Source organism: Gopherus flavomarginatus, chromosome 11 (genome assembly GCF_025201925.1).
Source record: "Gopherus flavomarginatus isolate rGopFla2 chromosome 11, rGopFla2.mat.asm, whole genome shotgun sequence".
NCBI classification, from domain to species: domain Eukaryota; kingdom Metazoa; phylum Chordata; order Testudines; family Testudinidae; genus Gopherus; species Gopherus flavomarginatus.
The window spans coordinates 19,793,378-19,817,399 of NC_066627.1; the positions used below are offsets into that span (position 1 = coordinate 19,793,378).

The 24,022-nt window shown below is 58.9% G+C and overlaps 2 protein-coding genes across 3 annotated transcripts; both read right to left on the bottom strand.

Annotated features, from left to right (window-relative positions):
* Positions 1-2,958: 2,958 nt before the first annotated feature.
* Positions 2,959-10,803, bottom strand: LOC127031278 (von Willebrand factor A domain-containing protein 5A-like). The gene is made up of 6 exons (XM_050918026.1): positions 10,674-10,803; positions 10,226-10,434; positions 8,813-9,070; positions 7,942-8,078; positions 7,224-7,350; positions 2,959-6,753 (listed from the first exon to the last, which is right to left on the bottom strand). The coding sequence occupies exons 1-6, from the start codon at positions 10,718-10,720 to the stop codon at positions 6,674-6,676; spliced, it is 858 nt and encodes a 285-aa protein (XP_050773983.1). The 5' UTR covers positions 10,721-10,803; the 3' UTR covers positions 2,959-6,673.
* Positions 10,804-11,209: 406 nt separating this feature from the next.
* LOC127031118 (von Willebrand factor A domain-containing protein 5A-like) lies at positions 11,210-20,826 on the bottom strand. Of its 2 annotated transcripts, XM_050917886.1 has the most exons (11): positions 20,765-20,826; positions 18,303-18,364; positions 17,970-18,172; positions 15,629-15,851; positions 15,007-15,179; positions 14,406-14,520; positions 13,542-13,714; positions 13,352-13,440; positions 11,749-11,828; positions 11,510-11,624; positions 11,210-11,309 (listed from the first exon to the last, which is right to left on the bottom strand). In XM_050917886.1, exons 2-11 carry the CDS (start codon positions 18,340-18,342, stop codon positions 11,294-11,296), a joined length of 1,227 nt encoding a protein of 408 aa, XP_050773843.1. In that variant the 5' UTR covers positions 18,343-18,364; positions 20,765-20,826; the 3' UTR covers positions 11,210-11,293. The 2 variants fall into 2 exon arrangements, with proteins under 2 accessions (XP_050773843.1, XP_050773842.1); XM_050917885.1 differs by lacking the exons at positions 11,210-11,309; positions 11,510-11,624 and adding an exon at positions 12,975-13,119 and having other exon boundaries at positions 11,745-11,828.
* Positions 20,827-24,022: the final 3,196 nt, after the last annotated feature.

Here is a 24,022-nt window from a genome sequence, read left to right on the forward strand (position 1 = left end):
GGGCACTAATCAAGTTAGACAGAGGATGGGACAGGTCTGTTTCTATGCAAACAAACCTGATGTGTAAAGTGCCAGGAGTCAAGCCGTTTGCTGCCAGGGCCTGGGACAGGTGATATGGCCCTTAACATTCCAGCAGGCTCCCAGGGAGCAAGGGAACATTAGCAGTGGGGAATGCAGTGAAACAGACACATGAACAAGCCTCAGTTTCCCATGCAGTCAGAAAAGGCAGCACTGCCCAGTGAGCAAAAGACAATTCTGGGTTTCCGGGCCAGAGTGACTGATGGGCATTGCTGTCCTGCCCACAGCCCACAGCCTTGCCCGTGTCGGTCCTAACCCACAGCCCCCTTCTCCCCCACCCCCTTCCATCCCAGGGCTCACATACGCTCACAGCTCTGCTGCTGCCCCTCAGTCCTGCCCTAAGTTCCTGTAAGCTGCACGGCCGCCTATTTAGCCATGTCCAGGGACTGGTTTTTAAAGGGTCGGTGGAGGTTCCCACCTCAGGGAACCTGCCCCACCTAGCCCGGTCATCACTCCCCCAGGCCCAACTCAGCCTGCGGCCCAGACCTGCTGCAGCCGGGGCGACAAGACCAGAGCAGCCCAGACCCAGGCACGGCCCTCCCTTGGACCAGACCCAGGCACAGCCGGGGCAGCCCTCCCCAAGCCCCACCTGCTGGGGACAGGGGAGGGGTGCTTATCGTGTAGCCCCAGCCCCAGAGCTCCCGTGGCAGTGAGAGATGCATCTTCCCCCCCCACAGTCCAGGTGCTGCTGCAGGGAGAGAGCACTGGGGGAGTCCTCTCTCACCGCCACAGCCCCGGAGCACCCTTCTGCACCTCAAACCCCTCATCCCTGGCCCACCCCAGAGCCTGCACCCCCAGAGCCTTCACCCCCTGCACCCAACCTTCTGCCCCAGCCCTGAGCCCCTCATCCCCCGCCCCACCCCAGAGCATCCTGAGCGTGCTGGTATTTCTGCTGAGTTCTGCGCTCCAGCAGCCCCTGGCTGGCCAGTCCCAGGCAGAACTGAGTGGTCTCCATGCATCACCCCCGCCCCCACCTTTGCAAACACAAAGACCAAGCACCTTTCTTTTCAAAGGGTGCACAGAAGGGAAATACACACACCCACACACACCGAGCAGCAGCCAAGGACACAGGGATGCACCTACACACTGAGCAGGTCTCGTTCCCTCCTGCCAAGGACCCCACACACATACACCAGATCCGATAGCCTCCAGCAGGGGGAACAGCCTCACATACTATCCAGGATCCCCAGGATCAGTGCTACATCCCAGCTTTGAAGCAGCCCCTTGCTGAACCCCCAGGGAATCCAACTCTCCCTTCAGAGGAGGCCACACAGCCTCACTGGCTCTTGGACTGACCCTCAGGGGCTCCAGCCCTCCTGCCTCCCCCCCGTGAGCTCCATGAGGTGAGGCCAGCGGAGCCAGACCCCAGGGAGAGCCACGGCCATTTGGCAGGGACCGAAGCGCCTCCCTCGTGATTTGCAGCGACACTCAAGCAGCGCATACGAAACAGCCGGGTTTATTAGACACTCGGACACAGCATTGGCACTTCGCACGTTGGCACAGAGAAATGAAAGTGAAAGCAGCGTGGGTTCGGGTCAGCCCAGCGCCCACTCCAGCTGGAGTAGCACCCTGTGTTCTGGCTGTGTCTGTCTGATCTCCATAGTCCATTCCCAGGAGAGAGAGATCCCAGAAGCCACCTCTTCCCCTCAGCTCCCAGCTCCCCAGTCCTTCCTTCTCCAGCTGGGGCCTTTGCTCTGCTTCACTGCTGAGACAGTGGGGGAGATCCAGTGGCAGCAGCCCTGGCATCAGGTGGCTGGGCACCTTGTTCACATGGGTTGGTTCTAGCCTGTTCCTTAATAACTCTTCATTCCCCCTGGGCAGGGAGGTCTCACCAATGCCTGTGTCTTCTAGCCTTTCCTGAAAACACAGAGTCCTTTGCCCCTGCTGGGCAACCACGCTACATATGGGGAAACTGAGGCACACAGCAGGGTCACAATAATAACACCCCAAAATCCCCCCTTCCTCCCATACACACACAGTTATATAGCATCAAAAACATTTACACTTCTATCTTCACAGTATAAATCAGACTTAACCGGGGCTGATGCTGCTATACATCAGGGCATGTGAGACCGGCTTTGTCTCCAGAGGTCAGTTTCTAACCTTGCTCTCGCTGGCATAAGTTTGGCAAAGGAGAAGAATTCATAATAACGACAGTTTGGAGCACCTGATGGGGATCCAGAGACCTTCACTGTGATCCCAGAGCTGCCCAGGCTTCCTTTGCGTCCTCAGCCCAATCCCTTCCACAAAAGTTTTCAAACTCAGGTGCCTCAAGGCAGCCAGGAAAAAATCCCTGGCCAGACATCTCAGGCCTGCCCAGCAAGCCTGAAAAAAACTAGCTAAAACCGAGACATTAAGGCAAAGGTTTCCAAACTGCCTAAGAGGTTTAGATGCCCAGGTTCTAGTCCTCTCTAGGGGAGTTAGGCCAGAGGAACAGGAAGCCACCTGCTAAACGATCGCTTTGAACAGCCCTGCAACAGTTTCACTAGGAGAGTTGCAGATTCCCAGCTGCTCTAAGGCCAGAAGGGAGCATTGCTATGTAGCCTCGTCTGTGCATGGCACATGACAGAGACCCCAGCAGGGAGATGACGGCTGGGCATGTGTTTGAGGCATCAGACAGGCCGTTGGAACTTAGAGCTCTGTTCCTGGCCTTGCTGCAGGCTCCCTGGCAGGGGCGGCTCTAGGGATTTTGCCGCCCCAGGCATATCAGGCAGGCTGCCTCCGGTAGTTTCCCTGCGGAGGGTCCGCTGGTCCCCCGGCTTGGTGGACCTGCCGCAAGCATGCCTGCGGGAGGTCCTCCAAAGCCATGGGACCAGTGGACCCTCCGCAGACACGCCTGCGGGAGGTCCACCAAAGCGCGGGACCAGCGGACCCTCCACAGGCAAACCGCCAGAGGCAGCCTGCCTGCCACCCTCAAGGCACCAGCAGAGCGTTCCCCATGACTTGCCACCCCAAGCACATGCTTGGCGTGCTGGGGCCTGGAGCCGCTCCTGCTCCCTGGGTGCCTCTGAGCGGGTCACTTAGGTTGAGGTTTTCAGACTAAATTTCATGGGAATTGTGTGTCCAAATCCCCTAGTCAGAACTGGAAAATCTCAACTTAAGCTCTGTGGGACAGATCCTCATCTGGTGTCCATCAGTCGTCGTGCCATTGGGGTCACTGGGCCAGATCCTCAGTTGACGTGATTTGGTTGTAGCTCCATTGGAATCACATCATCCCTGCTCAACTCTTACAGTGATCAGAAGCATTTACCTTCCTAGATAGACAGCGGTTGCAAAACCTGTCCCCGCTGAGATCAAAGGCCAAACTCCTATGGGCCCCCATCTCACTAGGACTGGCACCTACGTGCATTACCTGCTGGTGAATTAACAATACAAAGGCAAATCTGTGCGGGTGCCTGGCACCCTGCGAACCGATCCAACCAGCCCTTGGTGTGTAGCCGTTTGGACTGACAAATGGGAGAGAAGCGTTTGGAAGCGAACCGGTAATGAGCAAAGATGGAGAACAAGGCTGATGGTGGTGGAATTCTGGTTCCTTCATGTGGTCACCAGAGGGCAGCAATGGCTAAGGAATGAGATAGAAGCTGCATTACAGGTACTGGACAGGAGGAGATGACTGACTGGGCTCTCCTGGCCTTGATCAACGTGACCATCTCCTCTGCCCCTCCTGTGTAACACAGGCCTAGCAACACTAATCTCACTCTGGGCTGTATTAACGGGAGGGTCGTAGATAGGACACGGCAGGGAATTGTCCTGCTCCACTCGGCGCTGGTGAGGCCCCAGCTGCAGTTCTGGGCGCCGCATTTTAGGCAAGACGTGGATAAATTGGAGGAGTCTAGAGGAGAGCAGAAAAAGTGAGCAAAGGTTTAGAAAACCTGACCTAGGAAGAAAGATTAAAAAACAAACAAACCAGGGCCTGTTTAGTCTTGAGAACAGAAGACTTGGGGGTGACCTGATAGTCTGCAAATACCTTATGGCTGGTTCTAAAGAGGACGGGAATCAGTTGTTCCCCTTGTCCCCTGAAGGTAGGACAAGCCGTAATGAACTGAATCTGCAGCAAGGCAGATTGAGGCGACATATCAGGAAACACTTTCTAACTCTCAGGGGAGTGAAGCTCTGCAACAGGCTGCCCAGGGAGGTGGCGGAGTCCCTGTCACTGGAGGATTTTAAGAACAGGCCGGACAAACACCTCTCAGGCTAACCTAGGTTCCCCCTGCCCGACTCACCGCAAGAGGAGACGTGAACTAGCTATTTGATATGAGCCGTTTCTTGTTCAGAACCATTTCTGGGTCAGTAATTGACTCAGCACCGCCAGCACTCAGGGCCCTACGCTGCAGTGAAGGGGGGTGGGGCAGAGCCCAAATCCAGCTGAGACATGGGTCCGAGCCTTGTTGTTTCCAGAGTCTGTGCAGCGCAGTGTGGATGTATAAGCACAGCCATGAGAGCCAGGTCCAGCAAGCACACACACCCAGGCTTCCCATGCAGTGCAGACGCTCAAGCACTTGGAAGCCCCTTGTCTCCAAGCCTGGGTTTCTGATGCCATCCAGACATGCTGCTAGAGACAGGGCTCCAGAGAAGTTCCACGCCCTCGGGGCGGGTCACACAGACTAGGCCAGGCTGACTTTCCAGAACCGAGGAACTAAAGAAAGGCCTTTGGCTCTGAAAGGATGAGCAGGAACTCACACAGACCCATCACATAGCCAGGACCTTCTAGCCATGGGGCCTGCATCCTGGCAGAAGGGTGGGAAAGACTCTGGCCCACTAAGGCCCTGTAAGACTGAGGGTGACTCCTGCTCTACTCAGTGTGTTTACATCTGTTTAGTGTCTGTGACGCTTTTACCACAGGAGAAGCCAGGATTCCTGAGTCCCAGCCCCCCCGCTCGACCCCCGAGGCCATCTCTGACTCCAGGAACCAGAGCAGAACCCAGGAACGCCATGGGTCAGGCCCCTGTTCTAGTCCCTATCACCCAAAGCCAACCCAGGGCCAAGCGGAGCAGCTAGGAACCGGGGACCAGATGGGCACAGACAGAGCATTACATGTTGGACTGTTCAGACATTACTGGCTGTGCTACACCACGTGAGGCCACGGACGTGTGAGTACAGACAGTCGTATGACTTGATGGTGTTATTCTGCATTTGGATCTTCTCTCTCTCTCTCTAAAGGCTCAGGTATATAGACAGGGCCTGCCTCGGAGGCCACTGAAGTCAGCTGCTAACTGGGCTTTCCAAAGGAGCCTATGGGAACTAGGCAACCAGCTTCTGTCGATGGAGTTTATCTAAAGGCCACTGAAAAGACTCGGGCTGAAATTCTGCACTTGCTGGAGTGGAAGACAAAAGACCATTTGGTTTCATTGGAGCCAGGATGTCACCAATGGCATCTAAGTCCCACTGTTCACAATGGGTCGTGAGAATTAGGATCTCTGAGTTCCATCTGCCCCTTGGGGGGAATCTCAGCCAAAGGGCTGCGTTCCTTCCCAGTGCTGGCTCAAGGCAATCGATCAAACACCTGGTCTCCTGATCCTTCCCCAGAGCCTCCGTGCAATGAGGGGCACGGGGCGGCGATGGGATCTGGGGACTGTGCATTACATTGGCTGAGCTGCCTTCTCAGACACGGAAAGGCTGAACTAGGGACACGACCCAGCATAGAGGCACGTGGTGAGAGCAGTTCGAGGGGGGTCGACGCTGGTTAACGCGAAGAGGGAAAACTGTTTGCTGCTTTGCTATTTTCGGGCAGTTCCTTGATAAACGTAACACTTTCTCCCTGGGGAATTAAAGAGCTGAGCTCTTCCAGTGTTTGCTTGAGCCCCAGGACGTCCTGAGAAGAGCCTGCCACTGCGCAAGGTGGGCCGTCAGGATGGATGGCCAGGTTTTAAGCATTTCTTCCTTTGGTAGAGAATTCAGCAGCTGGTGAATGGGGACAGATTCAGAACACACAGCATCCTCTCTCTGATGCCCACTTCCACCTGTCAGCCTTTCCCACTGAATCTCAGCTGCCAACTGAACACTGTTCAGCTGGAAAACGTCAGACCAGCTCTGCTCTGGACATAGAGCAAATCAATAATGTGTGCAAATCCCTGAGCTACGGTTCACGTTCCGGACGGTCTATCAAAGAGATATCTGCCATTATGACCAAATGAAGTCGTGTTTGGACACGCCAAGATCCTGTCAGTCTGTCTGTCAAATAGCTGAACTCCATGTAGATGGGACTAGGTTTACACTCGATGGCTCATGTAGGGCGAGGTCAGTGCAGCCACCAATGGAGGGTCATTTGGAAAAAGCGAATAAATGTGCGACATTGACATGGGCGATCCAGAGGACTCCCCCACAAAATCCTGAGAGGAGGTGGCAGCTGTGAGCTGTGTGGGGGTTACTGAACACTGGGTCAGCATGGGGTGGAGCCAGGGGACAGCCATGGAGCCTCTTCAGCCAGCAGAAGCCAAATTGGTGGCAGTGGTGGGATCTCAGCGGGGGCTTAGCTCCGGGCTGGGCACAGGCCGGTCAGGTGGGTCTACACCCAGTGCCCCCTTCTGACCTTTGGGGCTTCCCAGCTGGAGTTAGGGTAGCTTAGGGGGTGGGAACGCGGATCCTGCAGGGGGGCTCAGAGCCTGAAGATGGCAGAGCCAACAGTGCATCCCAGCAGGGTGTTGGCAGCTTCCAGGCATTCGCTCAGCTGGGGCCCTGAAACAAGAAGGGGGCGTCAGGGGGGAAACATCAGCCAGGAAAAGGGGTGGGGGGAGGGAACGGACACCAGTCGAGGAATGGGGTAGCGAGGGCCGGGGAGGTTGGGGAGACACCAGCCTGGGAAGTGAGGAGGGGGACATTTCAGGTGGTTGTGGGGGGAAATAGGCTGGGAAATGGGGTAGTGAGAAACAGGGGTGGACCTAGGAACAAAGGGCAGAGAGCTCACAGAGTGTGGGGGACTGGCATGGGGGGGCAGGGCAGTAAAGGCACTGGGGGGCTGGGCAAGGAGACCCTGGACGGGTGCTGAGATCGGGACAGGGAGCCGCTGGGCATAGGGGCTCTTGAGGGCTGGGCTATGGGGCCCTGGGAGGCAGGGCTAGGGCTCTGGGCTGTGGGGTTTCCATGGGGCCCAGGGTTCTCCAGTTGAGGCCCTGGGCCCTGCCCCCAACCCCCCACTTCCATCTCACCTGCTTGGCCCCGCACCCAGCCCACAGCCTTGGCCTCCAGCAGCTCCCACTCGTCGCGCTGCCCCGCGGCCCGGCCATGCAGCCAGACCACGGCCAGCACCGTGGCCCAGACGTTGGGGGGCACGTCCTGGGGGGGGGGAAGAGAGAGAGAGAGAAAGAGCCTGAGACAGCACCTGCCCTGAGGACCCCTCCTGCCCCCCCGAGCGCTGCCCCCTCCCCCTGCCCTGTGGACCCCCCCCCCGATATCCCTGAGTGGTAACACCCCATCCCCCCACCCTGGGAACCCCACCAGCGCTGCCCCCATCCCCCTACCCTGGGAACCCCCCAATCCAGCGCTCCCTCCTCAGACTCAGAAGGTTCCCAGCTTTAGCACCGTGGACTCCCTACCCAGATATCCAGTGCCGTGCCCAGGGGATGGGAGACAGCCTCAGAGGGGGCCCAGCCTGGGCCTCCCCATGTCCCCTCCTCCTTCAGCCCTAGGACCTCTTGATCCAATGCTCCAACCCATTTGGGGGTTCTCAGCCCTCTGCTCTGGGCCCGTCTCACCCACTGGGCTCCAGCCAGGTTCAAGGGTCTTTTGTTCCAGTTGCCCTCAGACCTGCCCCCAGCCTGGGTCACCCCCAGTCTTACCTGGGAGCAAGCGAACAGGCTCAACTCATGGCACCTGAGCCCCATCTCTCCCCACCTCTCCTTTGTCCCTGTCCCCTCCTGCACTCACCTTACTGGGCATCCTCCCCCTGGCGTCGGTCTCGCTCACTCCCAGTGCAGCAGCCAGCCGGGAGTCCAGGTCCCACGAGCCATCAGCATTCTGAAGAGACACCAGCCTCAGCAGGAGATACTCCTCCGGTGCCCCCTCTAGGGAGAGATGTGGGGAGATGGGGCTGGGACATGGTTACACAACAGTGACATGGCCTGTCCAGGCTAAGGGACAGCCTACAACCTTAACTGTGCCCCTCCATGAGTGTCCTTAACCCTGCCCCATCCATGGGTGTCCTTTACCTGCTTCTCAGCACCGTTAAGCCCTTCGTAGGCACCCTGAACTCTGCCCCTTTCTGCACCCATGGGATGACAATTAGCTTTAGTTAGGCACCCAACTCCCTTGGGCCCCTGTGAATGTCCCGGCCCCTGCCATTAATCCCACAACTCCAGGGTGCTTCTCAAACACAATCTGATCCCAGGACCATCCCACACTACAATTTGTGATACAAACCTATGTCTGGGGAAACACACAGTCATCTAAGAGTATAGGGGAAATGGGATGTTACAGAGGCTAAACGATACTATAGCTATGCCTGTTCCAGCGTTGTGGGGCAGAGTTTTTTGCCTGTGAGTTTCCTCATTTTTTATTTATTTTGTTGCAAGATAATTTGCATCACGACACTTAAAAAAAAAAAAACAGCTGCGGATTTCCCCTTCCTCCAACATCACACTGCTGTTTTGCTCAGGAAGTTCCTTCACTTTCTATGTAGCTGTTAAACACTTGCCCACTCTGGGACTGTCAGGGCACGTCTGTCTCTGACCCGAGAAAGCGTCATCCTGGCGTTTGCTGCCCACCTTGAGTCCTGACTCCCAGCCCCTGCCCCCCTCACCTTCCTGGGGCGCGGTCTCCGGAGGGGCGCCGTGTTTGCAGGACTTGCTGCCCTCATGTCGGGAGCTCCTCCGGATGAACTCTGAGAGGCGATAGAGCCAGGACAGACACTTCGGAGGGGGGAGCTGCTTGTAGAAGTGGTGCACGTCCTCCACAGCCACCATCCTGGTGGAGCGTTGGTTGCCTTTGTCCAGGCGAATGACTCCTGCAAAGGTGTATGGTGCATTGTACTGCAAATGGCCTGACATCAAATCAAACCCTAGGGAGCAGATGGTCAGAGAGAGGGACAGACAGATGGACATGCAGACAGAGACAAGCTAAGGGATGGAAGCAAAATCCTCCCCCACCTGGCACCCAGAGCCAACACGCCAGTAGGACCCCTCCTCCCTGCCCCCCAGCTGGGACCCCCACACACACCCAGCCCCATCCTCCTCTCCCCTTAGCTCCCTCAGAGTCAGGATCCCCTCCCAGCCTCTGGGCTGGGACCGCCCCAGATTCAGCCCCTCCCTTGCAACTTCCCCCCAGCTGGGACCCCTCTTCCAACCCCAAGGGATGCGGTGGGCGGGGGATGCTGTGCCCCATGGATGAGGGCAGGACACTGGGGCACGAGAGGCCCCCACTAGCCAAGCCTGCTCATGCCAGCAATGCACCTGCCCCTCTGGTCCCTGCCTTTGTCTGGGTCGGCCTGCCTGTCTCATGGTGTCTGTTTGTCCGTCTCCATCTCCCCGTCTGGGTCTATTTATCTGATTCTCGGTCTCTGCCCCCATCTGTTTGGGTCTCCGGTTCTGGGTCCGTCCGTATGGCCACCTGTCCACCCCACAGGCCCCACTCTCCCAGCTTGGAATGGCCAGGCCCCGCAGGCTGCTCCCCTGTCTCACCTGCCCAGCGCCGGGGAGACTGGGGTCACCCTAGGGGGCAGTGTGGGGCCAGCAGAGCCACATGATAGCTGGGGCAAGGAGAGGGGCAAAGGGACATTAGCCTATATCCATGATGCCTCCCCAGGCATCCAGGTGCCCCCCCACCAACTGGGATTCCCCGTGCTGGGATCCCTCCTGGATTTCCTCTGCTAGTGGCAGGTTCCACCCTCACCCCACTCCACCCAGCCCCAGGTTCCCCCTCCCATCTGAGCCCTCCACCCACATGCTTCCCCCCCCGGCCCCAGGTTCCCCCTCCCACTCGAAGCCCCCACCCACATGCTGCCCCCCCGGCCCCAGGTTCCCCCTCCCACCCGAACCCCCCACCCACATGCTGCCCCCCCGGCCCCAGGTTCCCCCTCCCACCCGAACCCCCCACCCACATGCTGCCCCCCCGGCCCCAGGTTCCCCCTCCCACTCGAGCCCCCCACCCACATGCTGCCCCCCTGCCCCAGGTTCCCCCTCCCATCCGAGGGCCCCCCCAACCTTTCCAGGGTTACCTGGGAGCGGGATGTCCCATCTCACCAGCGGCCCCTGCACCGGCTGCCCCCGCTCTGTGTCCACCCCCACATAGGCCGTGAGGGAGCAGACGACCCCCGAGCTCAGGCTGGTCTCCAGCGCCCGGCGCCAGTCTCCCTCCAACCCGGTGTCCACGGCCTCCTCCAGCTCCAGCAGCAGCGACTTGGCTGCCAGCCGGTGAACGGGCAGCCTGTGCCAGGGACAGAGAGTCAGGGGGATGAGCCCCGGATGCCTGGGTTCCAGCTGTGCAGGAAGGGGAGCAGGGGCTAATGGGATAGTGTATTGCGGGGAGCCAGGACTCCTGGGTTCTAGTGGTTACAGCAGGGGGGCTGGGAGCCAGGACTTCTGCTTCCCTCTGTGAGCTGAGGCAGGTCCCTTCCCATTCCTGTCCTGTTGGGGGTGGGAATGGAGGGGGCAGGACCCAGATACCTGGGGGTAATGGGGGTCACAGGAGCGTTGCTGTCACCTGTCTCCATCCTGTGGCTGCAGGGGGAACTGCAGCGTCTCCTTGTAGGTCTGGTCCTGGATGCGGTACTGCAGGGTGACGCTCCCCATGGCAGTGTCTGGGGGCTGCAGGCAGAGAAAGGGGGTCAGAGGTGGAGTGCAAGGGGGGAGAAGATGCCCGGGGACCCCCCCAGACCCAGGTTACAGAACAAAAGGGGTAAATACACCTGATTAACAGCAGTTGAGGGGCTACCCAGTTAGCCTAATTGCCATCAGTAGGGTCCGGAGTTAATGATCCTGACGGAGATCAACTCAGTTGGAGTAGCACAGAGACCCCCAAGCCAAAGGCCATCGTTAGGGGTCAGAGTTATCACCCAGGAGGGGGTGGGAGGTTCCCGGCTCAGTCACTGACCCCGAGCCCTGGGGGTGTCCCAGAAGGGGGGGTTGCTCTCTCACCTGGGGCTGCCCGCGGAGCTGGGCGTAGATGAGGCACCGCTGCCCAGGGAAGATCACCTCAGGGCCCCGGCCCAGCAGCACCGCCTCCATCCCGGGGGGCAGATCCCAGCACAGCGAGATCTGAGTCACGGCCGGCTGCAGGGCCCGCTTCAGAGACTGCAGCGCCTGGGGGAGAGACCAGCACCCTGGGACCATGAGGCTTGGGTCTTATCTCTGGTCTAGGAGAGGAGTGGGGGCTGGGGAGTTAGAGCAGGGTCGGGGAGGATCCCAGACTCCTGGGTTCTCTCTCATCTCTAGGAGGGGAGTGGAGTCTGGAGGGTTAGCGAAGGAAGGGGATGGAGGAGCCCGGACTCCTGGGTTCTCACCTTGGGCTGCATGCGGTCCTGGCCCGTGATGAACTCGGCACTGCCCCTTGCTGCCCGGGCGATGCCTTTGACCAGAGCCTTGGAGGCCCCTTCCCCGATGCCGAAGGAGAAGCACCTGCAGGGGGGCAGAGTCCAAGGGAGTGAAAGCAGTTGAAAAGGGGGCAGAGTTGGGGTTCACTTGGGGGTTGCTGGGGGGCAGGGTTAGAAGAGCGCTGGGGGAGGGACAGGCTCCCTGTTACCTGTGGGCCCCCTGGTGACGCTGCACCTCAGCAATGACATCCTGGGCGTTCGACACCTCCCCGTCCGTGAACACGAACAGCTGGCAGGGGAGAGATGCTGTCAGAGCCGGGGATCCCAAATCCCCCGCAGACATGCCCTCCCCATGGGAATGTGGGCAGCCCTCAGAGAGCCTGCCTCACTGACCCCCCTCCCAGAGACCCCTGACCCCATGAGACTCCCTGCATAGGCCTCTTCCTTCTCTCCCAGAGCCCCCTCCGGGAGGGGGTCTGACAGATGAGGACCTCTGACTTTTTCCCCATCTCTAACTGTGACCCCAACCCCCACTTGTCACCTCTTCCCCAGCCCCTAGAGACACTAACCCCCCACAACAGCCGTGGGCATCTTTCTGGGAGCTCCCTCTTCAACCCCCCCACATGTGCCCTCCCTGCCCCATGGCTGCAGGGCATCCCCCATAGCTGGGTGCAACACCCAGAGCTGCCCCCCAGCTCTGTACAGAGATGCCCTGCCCCAACTCTTGCCCAACATGCCCTGCTTATACCGCCAGGGGCATCATCCCCCGTCCCACTCCGAACCCCCTCACTCCCAAAGCCCCCATCAGCTGCCCCCAGGGCTCCCAGCCCCTCTCCAAGTCCAGGAAGTTCAGGAACAGCCTCCTGAGGGCAGCAGGAGGCGTGAGCCATGGCAGGGAGGCCAGGTGCAGAGGGGCCTGCAATGGTGCACAGCCCATGGCGACAGCTGGGGGGCAAACACCCCCCAGCTGCGGACAGGGCACTAGGTGTAGGGGGGGCTCAGAGTTACTGCAGAGAATCCTTCCTAGGGGCTGGCTAGGGTCTCGCCCTCACGCTTGGGGCTCACTGACCCCCACATGTGGGGTGGGGGCTGGGGAAGGGACTTTCCTGCATCAGATGGGCGGAGACCCTGGGGGGATCGTCACCCTCAGCAGCCAGGGCCCTGGAGTAATGGGGGGGCTCTGTGACCCGACGTCTGTACCTCAGGGCTTGGGGGGTTGGTGACTCAGACTCAAGGGCTGGGCCTGTCAAGGGGCTGTCACGGGGGGAGCGAGGGGCTGGGGCCAGACAAGATCATCAGGATGGTCCCTTCTGGCCTCAAAGTCTCTGAGTTTATTCCCTCCCCAACCCCATTTCCTTCTGACATCCTCCAACCCTCCTCAGCTCCCTGAGCCCCTCTCCAGCTCCCTGGGACACCCTGCAGCTGCCCTCAGCACCTGGCGTGGGTGCCCATCCCGGCAGGGAATGCGGTAAATGGCTTGTAGCGGCGCCAAGATCTCAGTGCCCCCGAGGTCAGCCTGGAGCTGCTGGACGCGCTGCAGGGACTTGGCCATGGTCTGTTGGGTGTATGCTACGCTCCGCCTGCAGGGGGGCGCAAAGGGATCAGAGGCCAGGACAGCTGGAGCCAGGGACACCCAGACCCCAGCCAGCCCTGCCCCCAACCCACAGACACTCCGACTCCAGCCAGCGCTGCCCCCAACCCACAGACACCCTGACCCCAGCCTGCCCTGCCTCCAACCCACAGACACTCCGACCCCAGCCTGCCCTGCTCCCTAACCCAGCCAGCAAACACGCGCTCCCGCCGTGGACTCACGGGTAGAAGGACTCGAACTCAGACCCAAAGCCGTAGATGTTGAAATAACAGCCTAGGGGCAAACTTTTCAACAGCAGGACCAAGGTCTCCTGGGGACAGACAGATGGACGGAGTCACGCCCCCAGGCCCAGCCAGCCTGAGCTGCTCCCCTCCACAGGCCCATCTAGTCCGGCCTCCCACCTGGCCATACCTTGGCGCTGTCGATGCGCTGAGTGGAGCGGTCTTGGCCGTCCACGGGGCACTCCATGCTGCCAGAGCGATCCAGCAGGAAGATGAACTCCCCGGCTGAGCTCTGGCCCGGCACCGCCTCGGGCAGGCTGGGCAGAAGGGTCACCATCACGGCCGGGTCGCCCATCAGGGAGCCTGCGGGGAGATGGGGCCAGCCCCAAATGGAGCAGGCATGGGGTCGAGCCCTGTGAGCCTGCGAGAGCCCCCAGGCGCCCCCGACTGCCCCAGAGCCCCACCCATGTCCCTTCCCCCATAGATCCCCCACCATCCTCAGCCCCAGCCCCCCAGCGTCCCCCAACTATCCCAGAGCCCCACTCCCACTCCTCTGACCCTCTCCCAACTCTGCCCTCCCCATAGATCCCCCACCTTCCCCAGCCCCTCAGCGCCCCCTGACTGCCCCAGAGCCCCACTCCCACCCCTTTCCCTCCCCCCACACCGCCCTCTCCCCAGATCCCCAACCAACCCCAGCCCCCTAGCAACCCCATCTTCCTGAGTACCTCCCCCACTCCTCTGTCCCTCCCCCTGCCCTCCTCTTACGTCCCTCGCTCCCCCCAGCCCCTGCTCTCCCAAACCTGCAGTGAGTCCCAGTGTCCACCTGTTGACACCCCACCTTCCCATCTCCAGCTCCGCCAAGGCCCCCCATCCTGTCCCCCCAACCCTCACTTTCCCTGATTCCCCCAGCACCACTCTGAGAATCTAGCCCTAGCACCCCCCATTCCCCTTATTGCCCCATGCCCCCCCGATTCCCCATCACAGCCCAGCACACCCCTCTCCAACCCCATAGACACCCCTCTGCCCAGGGGCAGCACGGTGCAGGGGTCCCCACCTGGCTCCACTCCAGGCAGCCCGGCCTCCAGCACTGCAGTGGGTTTGTGCGGCTCTGCGTAAAACACCAGCAGCTCCACATCCCGGCCCCACGGGGGGGCCTCAGCTAGTGACACCTGGGGGGAGACAGACACTGTCACCTCCCCTCAGCTCCTGTGGGACTTGGCTCTTCCTGGAAGAAACTGCAAACTTCTGATTTTTGTTTGGCTAAATCTTTCCAATTTGGGGGTCACGTTTTCCCACCCCCCGCCCCATTTTCCCCACTGACAATCAAGGAGCGGGAAACTCCCAGAAAGTGAACAGAAGCACGGGCCCATCGAACGCCCAGGATTTCACCCCCACGGGCTGGTTTCAGCCCCGCAAGTTCTTCCCCAGAGAACTCGGGCAATTCCCCGGATTGACCCGCACACACACCTTCTGGGACCAACCTCCCTGCCCCGCCCCAGAGCTCCCACCCCCCTGCACACTGCCCCCAGGACCCGTGGCCAGATGGTCCCCAGGACCTGCCCCCCCCAGCCTCAGCCCAAATCCCCCAGCACTTCCCCGACACTGACCCTCCCAGCGGGGATGGCTGGGACCCAGGTGTCTGGGTGAGCCATTACCTGGGCGCTGGTCCAGTTCCCGGCCGTGTAGCTCAGGGGGGTAAGGGAGCAGTTGGAGAGCACGCGGTCGATGCCGTGAGGAGACTGCAGCGTTGCGCTCAGGTTCAGGGTATAGGGCAGCTCCCCCTGGGGGACTCGCGGGACCCCCTGGGTGACGTCCTCCCCGTCCCACCCTGCAGAGAGACATAGGGTGTGGGCCGGGGGCTGAGAGAGCGGGAGGGTCCTGGGGGTTGGCATAGCAGGGGAAGATGGGGGTATGGGATATTGGGAGGCATGGGAGGATATCTGGGAGCACCTGAAGGGCTGGGATAGCAGAGGATTTGGGGGTGGCTGGGGGGGTCACATACCCTGGAGCAGGGATTGTGGGGTTGGGGGGGCACTTACTGTGGGGCACATAGTAGTAGCCTAGGGGGTGTTATGGGGCTGAGGGTCCATGTGGGATACGTAGCAGGGGCTAGGGAGTCTCACGGGGGCTATGGGCTGTGGGGTCATTGACTGTGCGGTATGTAGTGGGGAGTTGCGGACTATGGGTCCCACTGTGGGGTGCAGGGAGAAGAGCAGGGGATCTGTGGGTCTCACTGTGGGGCAAGTGGGGGACACAAGGGGGATCTGTGGGTCTCACCATGAGGCGTGTAGCGGGGGCGCAGCATGGCTGGCAGCATGTAGCGGGCGGCTCCATCGGGCTCTAGCGGCAGCTCACAGACGTAGCGCAGGGTCAGTGCCGCCTCCTCCCCAGGGGGCAAGTTCCCCAGGGAGCAGCTGAAAACGTCACCCCCAGTCCCCTCCTGCTGCAGCAGGAACGAGCTCTGCCCCCCAGCCAGTGCATCCCCGTACAGCTCCTGCGCCTGCCGGAGAGACAGGGTCATCCTGAGATCCTACTGTCCCCAACAGCCTCCTGCCCCTGACAGCCCCCTGCCCTGCCCCTTGGCCAGTATGTTCCAATATAGCTCCTGGGCCTGCTGGACAGACAGGGTCACCCTGAGATCCCTCTGCCATCTCCCTGCCCTAACCCCCAGACAGTGCATCCCCGTACAGGTTACGCCTGGGGGAATTCTATACCACCGCTCAAGCTCAGAATTTGTGTCTGGCGCAGAATTCTTTTCCACCACAGAAAATACATTCTGGCCCAGAAGTGCTGCAGTTACCCCTGACTCCCCCAAGCCTTTGCACTGTTTCTCACAGGAGCAGGAAATACAGTTCTGCATTGAAATTTAAATGAATTATTACTCAAAGTTCTGTATGAATATGCCTACTTAAAGACACTGCTGACAGGTATTTTGAAATAAATTACCAAAATAATTGAAACTGATGTGATTATATTGTGTTATTTTGACAAATAAAATACGCAGATTTTGTAGAATTTTAAAATATTGTGCACTGAATTTTTTATTTTTTTGGAACAGAATTCCCCCAGGACTAACAGGTCCTGCGCCTGCCAGAGAGATGGGGTCACCCCAAGATCTCCCTGCTCCCCAAAATCCCCTTTCCCCCAGCCAGCACGTCCCCATACAGCTCCTGCGCTTGCCAGAGGAGACAGGGTCACCTCAAGATCCCCTTGCATCCCAAAATCCCCCCTGCCCATCGAGATCCTCCTGCCCCCTGTGTCACTTACAGGCCAGCTCAGATCACAGTCTCTGTAGCATTTGCTTGGGTGCGAATGTCAGAGAAGGAAGGTACTGGCTCACTCGTACAGGAGAACAGTTCCCAGCAACCCAGTGGTTTTGTTTTACCTGTGTGTTTCCTGGGACTTCCCTCCCTGTTCTCAGCCTCAGATCTAAAGACAGTTTGGGTGCCAAGAAGAGGAGATGTCTGATGTGCAAACTGCATGGAATCGAAGGAACTAAACCCATCCTGTGCCTGCAGCCTGGGCACTGCATGCAAAGAAACATGCTCACGTCACAGCATGGGTTGGCCATGGAAAACCTCCAGAGCCAGGCTGTGCTGGACACACTTGCTGGACGTCCCTGCGGGCAATAACCCTAAGCCGGGATTCTGTATCTCTGCACAGATAGCTTCTGCCAGGGGATTCCTGAGTGACGGGACAGAGCTCCTTAGAGCCCTTCTAGGGAACCCGGCAAGCTTTAGGGACCACTGGCAAATCTCTCCGCCTCTGCTCTCCCTTGCTCTGCAAACTGTGACTCACCTAGCCGATATTTTACCTGCCTGAACCTCTCCACAGCTCATTTCTTCCTCTTGGCTAACAAACCTTTCATTGTTTGCTAGAGAAGCTGGCTGCAGTGCTGTCCTTGGGGAGAGCCTGAGAGCCCACAGACCGGGGGAGAGCGACCCACCCTTTGGGATTGGAAGAAACCTGACGGGAGGTGAGCTGGGGTTTTACTACCCTCCTGCCCCAACGTCCAGCCTGGCCTAGAGATGGAGGGGCTGGCCGGGGCTCCGTGGGGAGACTGACAGTGTGAGACAGGAGTTCACATCGGGTGCTGGCCAGATGAAACCCCAGGATCAGGACATCCAGCAGGTAGGGGCATCTGCCCTGTTTTCTGATACTCGGCCTTGAGACTGGCACTCTCAGTTGTGAGCCACTCCAGACAGTGAGACACCCTGATATCCCACTGCTCTGCCCCCCGTACAGCTCCTGCGGGGAGAGAAGGGATCACCCCAACATCCCCCTCCCCTGACCCCCATACAGCTCCTGCAGGGAGAGAAGGGGTCACCCCAACATCCTCCTCCCCTGCCCCCCATACAGCTCCTGCAGGGAGACACGGGGTCACCCTGACATCCCCCTGCCCCTCGACATCCTCCTGCCCTGCCCCCTGTACAGCTCCTGCAGGGAGAGATAGGGTCACTCCAACATCCCCCCTACCCCCGACAGCCCCCTGCCCCCTGGCCAGCGCATCCCCATACAGCTCCTGTGCCTGCTGGACAGATGGGTCACCCCAAGATTCCCCCCCAGTCCCATCCACCACCCCCCTCTTTCCCCTCCCAGGATCTTTGCCCCCCAGTACCTGTTTCTTCTCGTGGAGCTGGGCCTGGATGCAGGTGCCCCCCAGACGGGCCTCGAAGGCGTAGACGGCCGCCTCGGGGTCCACGGGGAACACGAACACGGCCTCCACGGGCCCCTGCTCCTCATTCCTGTAGAGCAGCTCACAGCCCACGTCCGCCACGAAGCCTCGGATCAGCACCGTCACCGAGACGCTGCGCAAGGGCACTGCAGGGAACCGGGTCATCAGCCAGGGGGCCCCCATGGGTGCTTGGGGGGTGTCAGCTATGGGACCCCACAGACCCCCAAGGGCACCGGGCCCCAGGCAGCCCCAACCCTGACCCCAGCCCTGACTCACCTGGCTTGTTGGAGCCAGTCAGGAGACCGAACTGCGTCATTTCAACTCTGGAGTCGGGAGATCTGTGCAGGGGAAGCAGGGTGAGATACAGGGTTCCTATGAAAACTGACAGGCACAGGGTGCCCCCTCGCAGCAATGGCTCCGAGACCCCAGTGCCACCCCCCTGCTCAGCCAAGTCCTGTGGCAGGAAGTCCCACAGAGATCACAGTGATGGCTCCTCTAGGGGCCCCCCTCCCCACACACGGTGCCAGCCAGCGATGGGGAGTGAGTGGAGAAATGTAGAAGGTGGTGTATGGGGATGTATGGACAGGCAGACAGATGGAAGGAGGGAAGTGGGGATGGACAGAGCACATGGGGGGCTGAGGATGGATGGACAGACGGAAGGGTGGGGGTTCGGTCAGTGCGCAGGGGAGGGGCTAGTGGTTAGAGTGGGGGGAGGCTGGGAGCCAGAACTCCTGGGTTCTATCCCCAGCCCCTGGGGAGGGGGGTCCTGGAGCAGTGCCTGAGCTGCAGGGAACCCAGGTGGGTCACTAGGGGGTTGTTCACCCAGCTAGGATGTCACCCTGCAGAGAACAGAAGAGGTTTAGAGAGCAGCCGTTCCAAGTGGGGGGTGCTGCTATTTACCTTCACCTGGGGCTGCCATGAACCCCGCAGCCTGAGGCTGCAAAGTCCAGCCCTGGCCACAGCTGGGGGCTCCTGCTCCCTGTCCCAGAGCCAGCCGGCCTGGGCCTGGTGGGAGTGAAAGGCCAGCAGCAGGCTAGGTTCTCCAGCAGCAGGATGCTGAGGGGGTGAGGCACACCAGGGCTGCCATAACCAAGAGGGCTCCACAGACCGAAGTTCCCTCTAAGCTGCATGGCCATGCAGTTGGCTACCAAGGGCTGCGCAGGAGCTGCCACGGAAAGGTGCCTCTCCCTTGGCCCAGTCCCAAGCTGCTGCAGGGAGAGAGGGCTGGGGGGGAGACCTTTCTCCTCAGGGCAGTCTGCACCCCAAATCCCTCATCCTCAGCCCCACCCCAGAACCCACATCCCCAGCCAGAGCCCACATCTCATCCTGCACCTCAACTCTCTGCCCCAGCCCTGAGCCCCCTCCCTCCCTCCCTCAAACTCTTCATCCCTGGCCCCACCCCAGAGCCTGCACCCCCAGCCAGAGCCCACATCCCAACCCTCTGCCCCAGCCCTGGGCCCCCTCCCACACTCTGAACCCCTAGGCCCACCCCCACCACACATCACCTCCATATTGCTGCATATAACAAAATTCATTGCACACATGCAGGTAAAAAATTAGAGGGAACATTGCTCCAGACCCCAGTCTCGGAGCCTCATGTCATCTCGCCACCACTGGGCCAGCTGGAGAATTCCCAGTTCCAAGGTCAGACGGAAATGATGGGATCACCCAGGTAACCCATATGCCCGGGAGGGCCCAGAATGAACTCTTGGGGAAACTGAAGCCCAACCCCCTCCATCCCGCATCAAATGCTGGCTGCCATGGAGGATCCACCACAGCCCCGGGTGAGCTGTGCTAATGGTTAGTTACCCACTTGCAGAAACATGCGCCTTCCTTCCAGTGCAACCTCATCTGCTTGCCACCCCTAGCCCCGGGCCAATGCCAGAGCAGGGACTGCTACCTGCCACATCCCAACAGAGCAGGTATTCACAGCTGGGGGCCAGGCGCCTCTTCGCCTGCTCCAGGATAAGTGCCACAGACCAGGAAATGGCAGAGGCCCCGGGAAAGGCTCTGGTGGGGAAGGGAAGCTGGTTCTTTGTACCTGGGATTTAACCCTGACGCCTAGTTCCCAGGCTGGAGAAAGGGAGTCGGTGTGAAAGCTACAGCAATTCACTGGCTGCAGCTCTCGCTGCTGCAGCTGCTTCTGGCAGAGCGCCCGAGGCTGAGTCACTGTGCTGGGAGGTGCGGTCTGAGTGGGGAACAGGCCCCCAGCAGACCCCAGAGATCGTGGGGAGCAGGACCAACCCAGCCGGGTGCCACGGGGATGGGCAGCAGGAGATCCATGCAGGGAAAAGTACAAAAAGGAGCAGAAAGGTGGGAGAGTAGGTTGGAACCAGGAAGGTTTAGGAGTCACATCCCTCCAACCCCTGCCCCCCCAAAAAACCCTGTCCCTGCACACCGGGCCCCCACATCCAGGGAGGGGAGACTCTGCAGGAGCAAAGCCCCAAGTCAGGGGGATGGGCTGAGATCAGGGGCTGGGGGTGAGAGGGGATCCCAAGACACGGGAGGAGGACAGGACCCAGAGAGGATGGAAGGGGCCCCTAGACCCAGAGAAGGTGGGACCCGTGGACCCAGAGAGGATGGAGGGGACCATGGATCCAGAGAAGAGGTGACCCGTGGACCCAGAGAGGATGGAGGGGACCATGGACCCAGGGGACAGGATCAGGATGGGCCATGGACCCCAGGAGATGGTGCTCTGGGGGGCCCGATCCCACGGGCCCGATCTGCACCCCCGGTACCTTCCCTCTCGATCCCTGTGCAGCGAAGCCTTGAGTCAGCTGGAAGGGAAACTAGCTCCGCCTCCCGCCGCGGAGAATCTGCAAACTCCCCCCACCCTCAGCTACTGCAAACCAGGGGCCGTCTGCAAAGTTCCACCCACCCTCTGGGAGCCAGGGACCGTCTGCAAACCCTTCGCTCCACACAGCCCGCCATGTGCCGGTACAGAGCCACTCAGCCTTTCCAGACGGCTACACCCCCTTTCGGGAGTGTGGTGTGTCTGGCGTACCCCCAAATTTCACCTCACTTAAAACCACTTGCTTGCAGAATGAGACATAAAAATGCAAAGGTACTGCAGCACACTGTGACTCCCGAATGGCTGACCTGCTCCTTTCTAGCAGACAATTAAAAAATAAATCAGTTGGAATATAAATCTTGTACTGACATTTCAGTGTACAGGGTATGGAGCAGAATAAACAAGGCATTGGCTATATGAAATGTTCATTTGTACTGACTTCACTGGTGCTTTTTTTGTCGCCTGTTGTACAAAATTGGGCAAATCTCTAGATGAGTTGAGGTAACCCCTGGAAGATCCCTGTGTATCCGCAGTGGTAGATGTACCCCTGGTTGAGAATCACTGTGCTAGGGCACATCTCAAACTGCCCCCTTCCCCCCCACACACACACTGAATTGGGGCTAGAGGTGTCTCCAAACTGCCTCTCGCTCCTTCCTGACCCTTGCTGCCCTCTGGGAGCCATTTCACTGGCAGGCCTAAGGTGCATCCCAGCCGTGCTGCCTTCCCCAAGGAGGATGCGACCTGCCAGACACATGCATCCCAGGTGTAAGCAGAGTCAGGATGAGCGCTACCCTGACATCTGTTGGTGAATTGTTGGGAGTGTGGAAAGAATTTCAAGAATTTCAAAGAGTGTGGAAAGCGATCTTGAGCATTTGCATTGGCACCCACCCCCCACTTAGCATAAGCCCACAGCAGACTGGGATGGTTGTTTTAACAGCTCTGGGATCGCCAATTTCTTCATTATTGGGGTAGGAGGAAAAAAAAGTTTGTCACCCTGATTGTGTGAATGGGGAGCTGTGGGGCTGCTTTGTGACAGAGATGACTTAACCTCAGTTGGGTGGTACTTGCTAAACATGGGATATGGGTTCCAAAACCCCATGAATTGAGAGAAGTTGGGGATTGGTGTGTGTACATCTGGTGGCATGGTTCACCTTTGGGGGCTTGGAACACCAATTGCACATCCTCCTCTTTCCAGTGTTAAAGAGTAGAGCTAGTTTTGATTCCATTAGGAGTCTATCTAGAGACTGTGGAGCTGAATTCATGTTGGGCCAATAGTGCACCAGCACCAGGGCTCCTCTACTAAGAGCTGAAATCACTGAGCGCTGTGTTAACTTGGAGGGGGTGGAGCCTGAAGACCTATTGTTAAGCAGCTAGCAGAGGGGAACAGTTTGCAGCTAGCTGGAGCAGCCCATGGAACAGTGAGCGGAGTGAAGCGGTTTGCAGGGACAGCTGGAGGAGTGGTACAGCTGGTGTGGTGGAGTGGGTTGTGGTGAAGGCTGCAGCAGAACTCCATGGAGAGGTGGAGCAGTTGGCCCTGGTCCACGTAAGGTGCCCCTCAACATCCTGTGTGGACTCCCCCCCTTTCCACCCAGGCTGGGGGGGGTAAAACTCTGCAGATAAACTCTTGAATTCTGGGGTGGCACTGACCAGAGACTTTTGGGTTGTTGGACTTTGGGGTAATTGGACTTAAGACCCTAAGGGGAAAAGGACATTGCCAAATGTATTTGGAGGTGGGTTTTTGTCTATGGTTTGTGTTATAATCCTGTTTGTGGTGTTTCTCCAATGGGATGCTGCATTGTTTCCTTCCTTTATTAAAAGGATTTTGCTACACTCAGACTCTGTGCTTGCGAGAGGGGAAGCATTGCCTCCTAGAGGCACCCAGGAGGGTGTGATATGTAAGTGTCCCAGGTCACTGGGTGGGAGCTCCAGCCGGTTATGCATTGTGTTATTGAAACGGAACCCCTGGATACTGAACCCGGCCCTTGTTGCTGCCAACTCAGAGGGGCAGAAGGGTTACACAGGGAACCCCAAAGCCCAGCCCTGGGTGGGCAGCAAATCTGTTTGGTGACACTAAAAATCACAGTATTGATCCCCAGGCCACCCTGGCCTCATTACCCCTCAGCTGTCATTTGTCAGACACAAGGTGAAACAAAACTCTGAGGGTAAAACGGATTAGTATTTTTTATTTATTTATTTGTTGCTGTAACCCTTCTGCCCCTCTGAGTTGGCAGCAACAAGGGCCGGGTTCAGTATCCAGGGGTTCCGTTTCAGTAACACAATGCATAACCGGCTCGAGCCCCCACCCAGTGACCTGGGACACTCACATACCACACCCCCCTGGGCGCCTCTAGGAGGCAATACTTCCCCTCTCGCAAGCACGGAGTCTGAGTGTAGCAAAATCTTTTTAATAAAGGAAGGAATTAATGCGGCATCCCATTGGAGAAACACCACAAACAGGGTTATAACACAAACCATAAACAAAAGCCCACCTCCAAGTACGTTTGGCACTGTCCTTTTTCCCTTTAGGGTTTTACGTCCAATCACCCCAAAGTCCAACAACCCAAAAGTCTCTGGTCAATGCCACCCCAGAGTTCGAGAGTTTATCTGTAGAGGTCCCTCCCCCCAGCGTGGATAGAAAGGGGCACCTTACGTGGTCCGGGGCCAACTGCCCTGCCTCTCCGTGGGTTCTGCTTCCGCCTTCTCCACGAACTGCTCCGCTTTACCAGCCGCTCCACGCTGCTCCTCCAGCCGTCCTCAGAAACTGCTCCGCTCCACCAGCTGCTCTGCTCCATGAGCTGCTCCAGTTCTCTCTGCAAACTGCTCAGCTCCGCTCGCTCTGTGGGCCACTCCACCCACCCCACAGCTACTCTGCTCTGTCAGCCGCTCTGCTGCCACCAGCTGTCCCGTGATCCGTTCCAGCTGTCCCCACAAACTGCTCCACTCCGCCAGCAGCTCTGTTCCACAGTATAGCTTTGGGCTCCCCACTAGTTAGCACCATACTCAGTGCTCTCAGCTCAGTGATTTTAGCTTTTTAGTGATTTTCAGCTCTTAGTGATTCCAGCTCATAGTAGGGGAGCCCCAGTGCTAGTGCACCATTAGCCCAAAGTGATTTCAGCTCAGTAACCTGTATTTAGATTTTTAAGGGAATAAAAAAAACAACTCTGACATTCCACAGTGGAGAGAGAAGGAGGTGCAACTGGTGCTT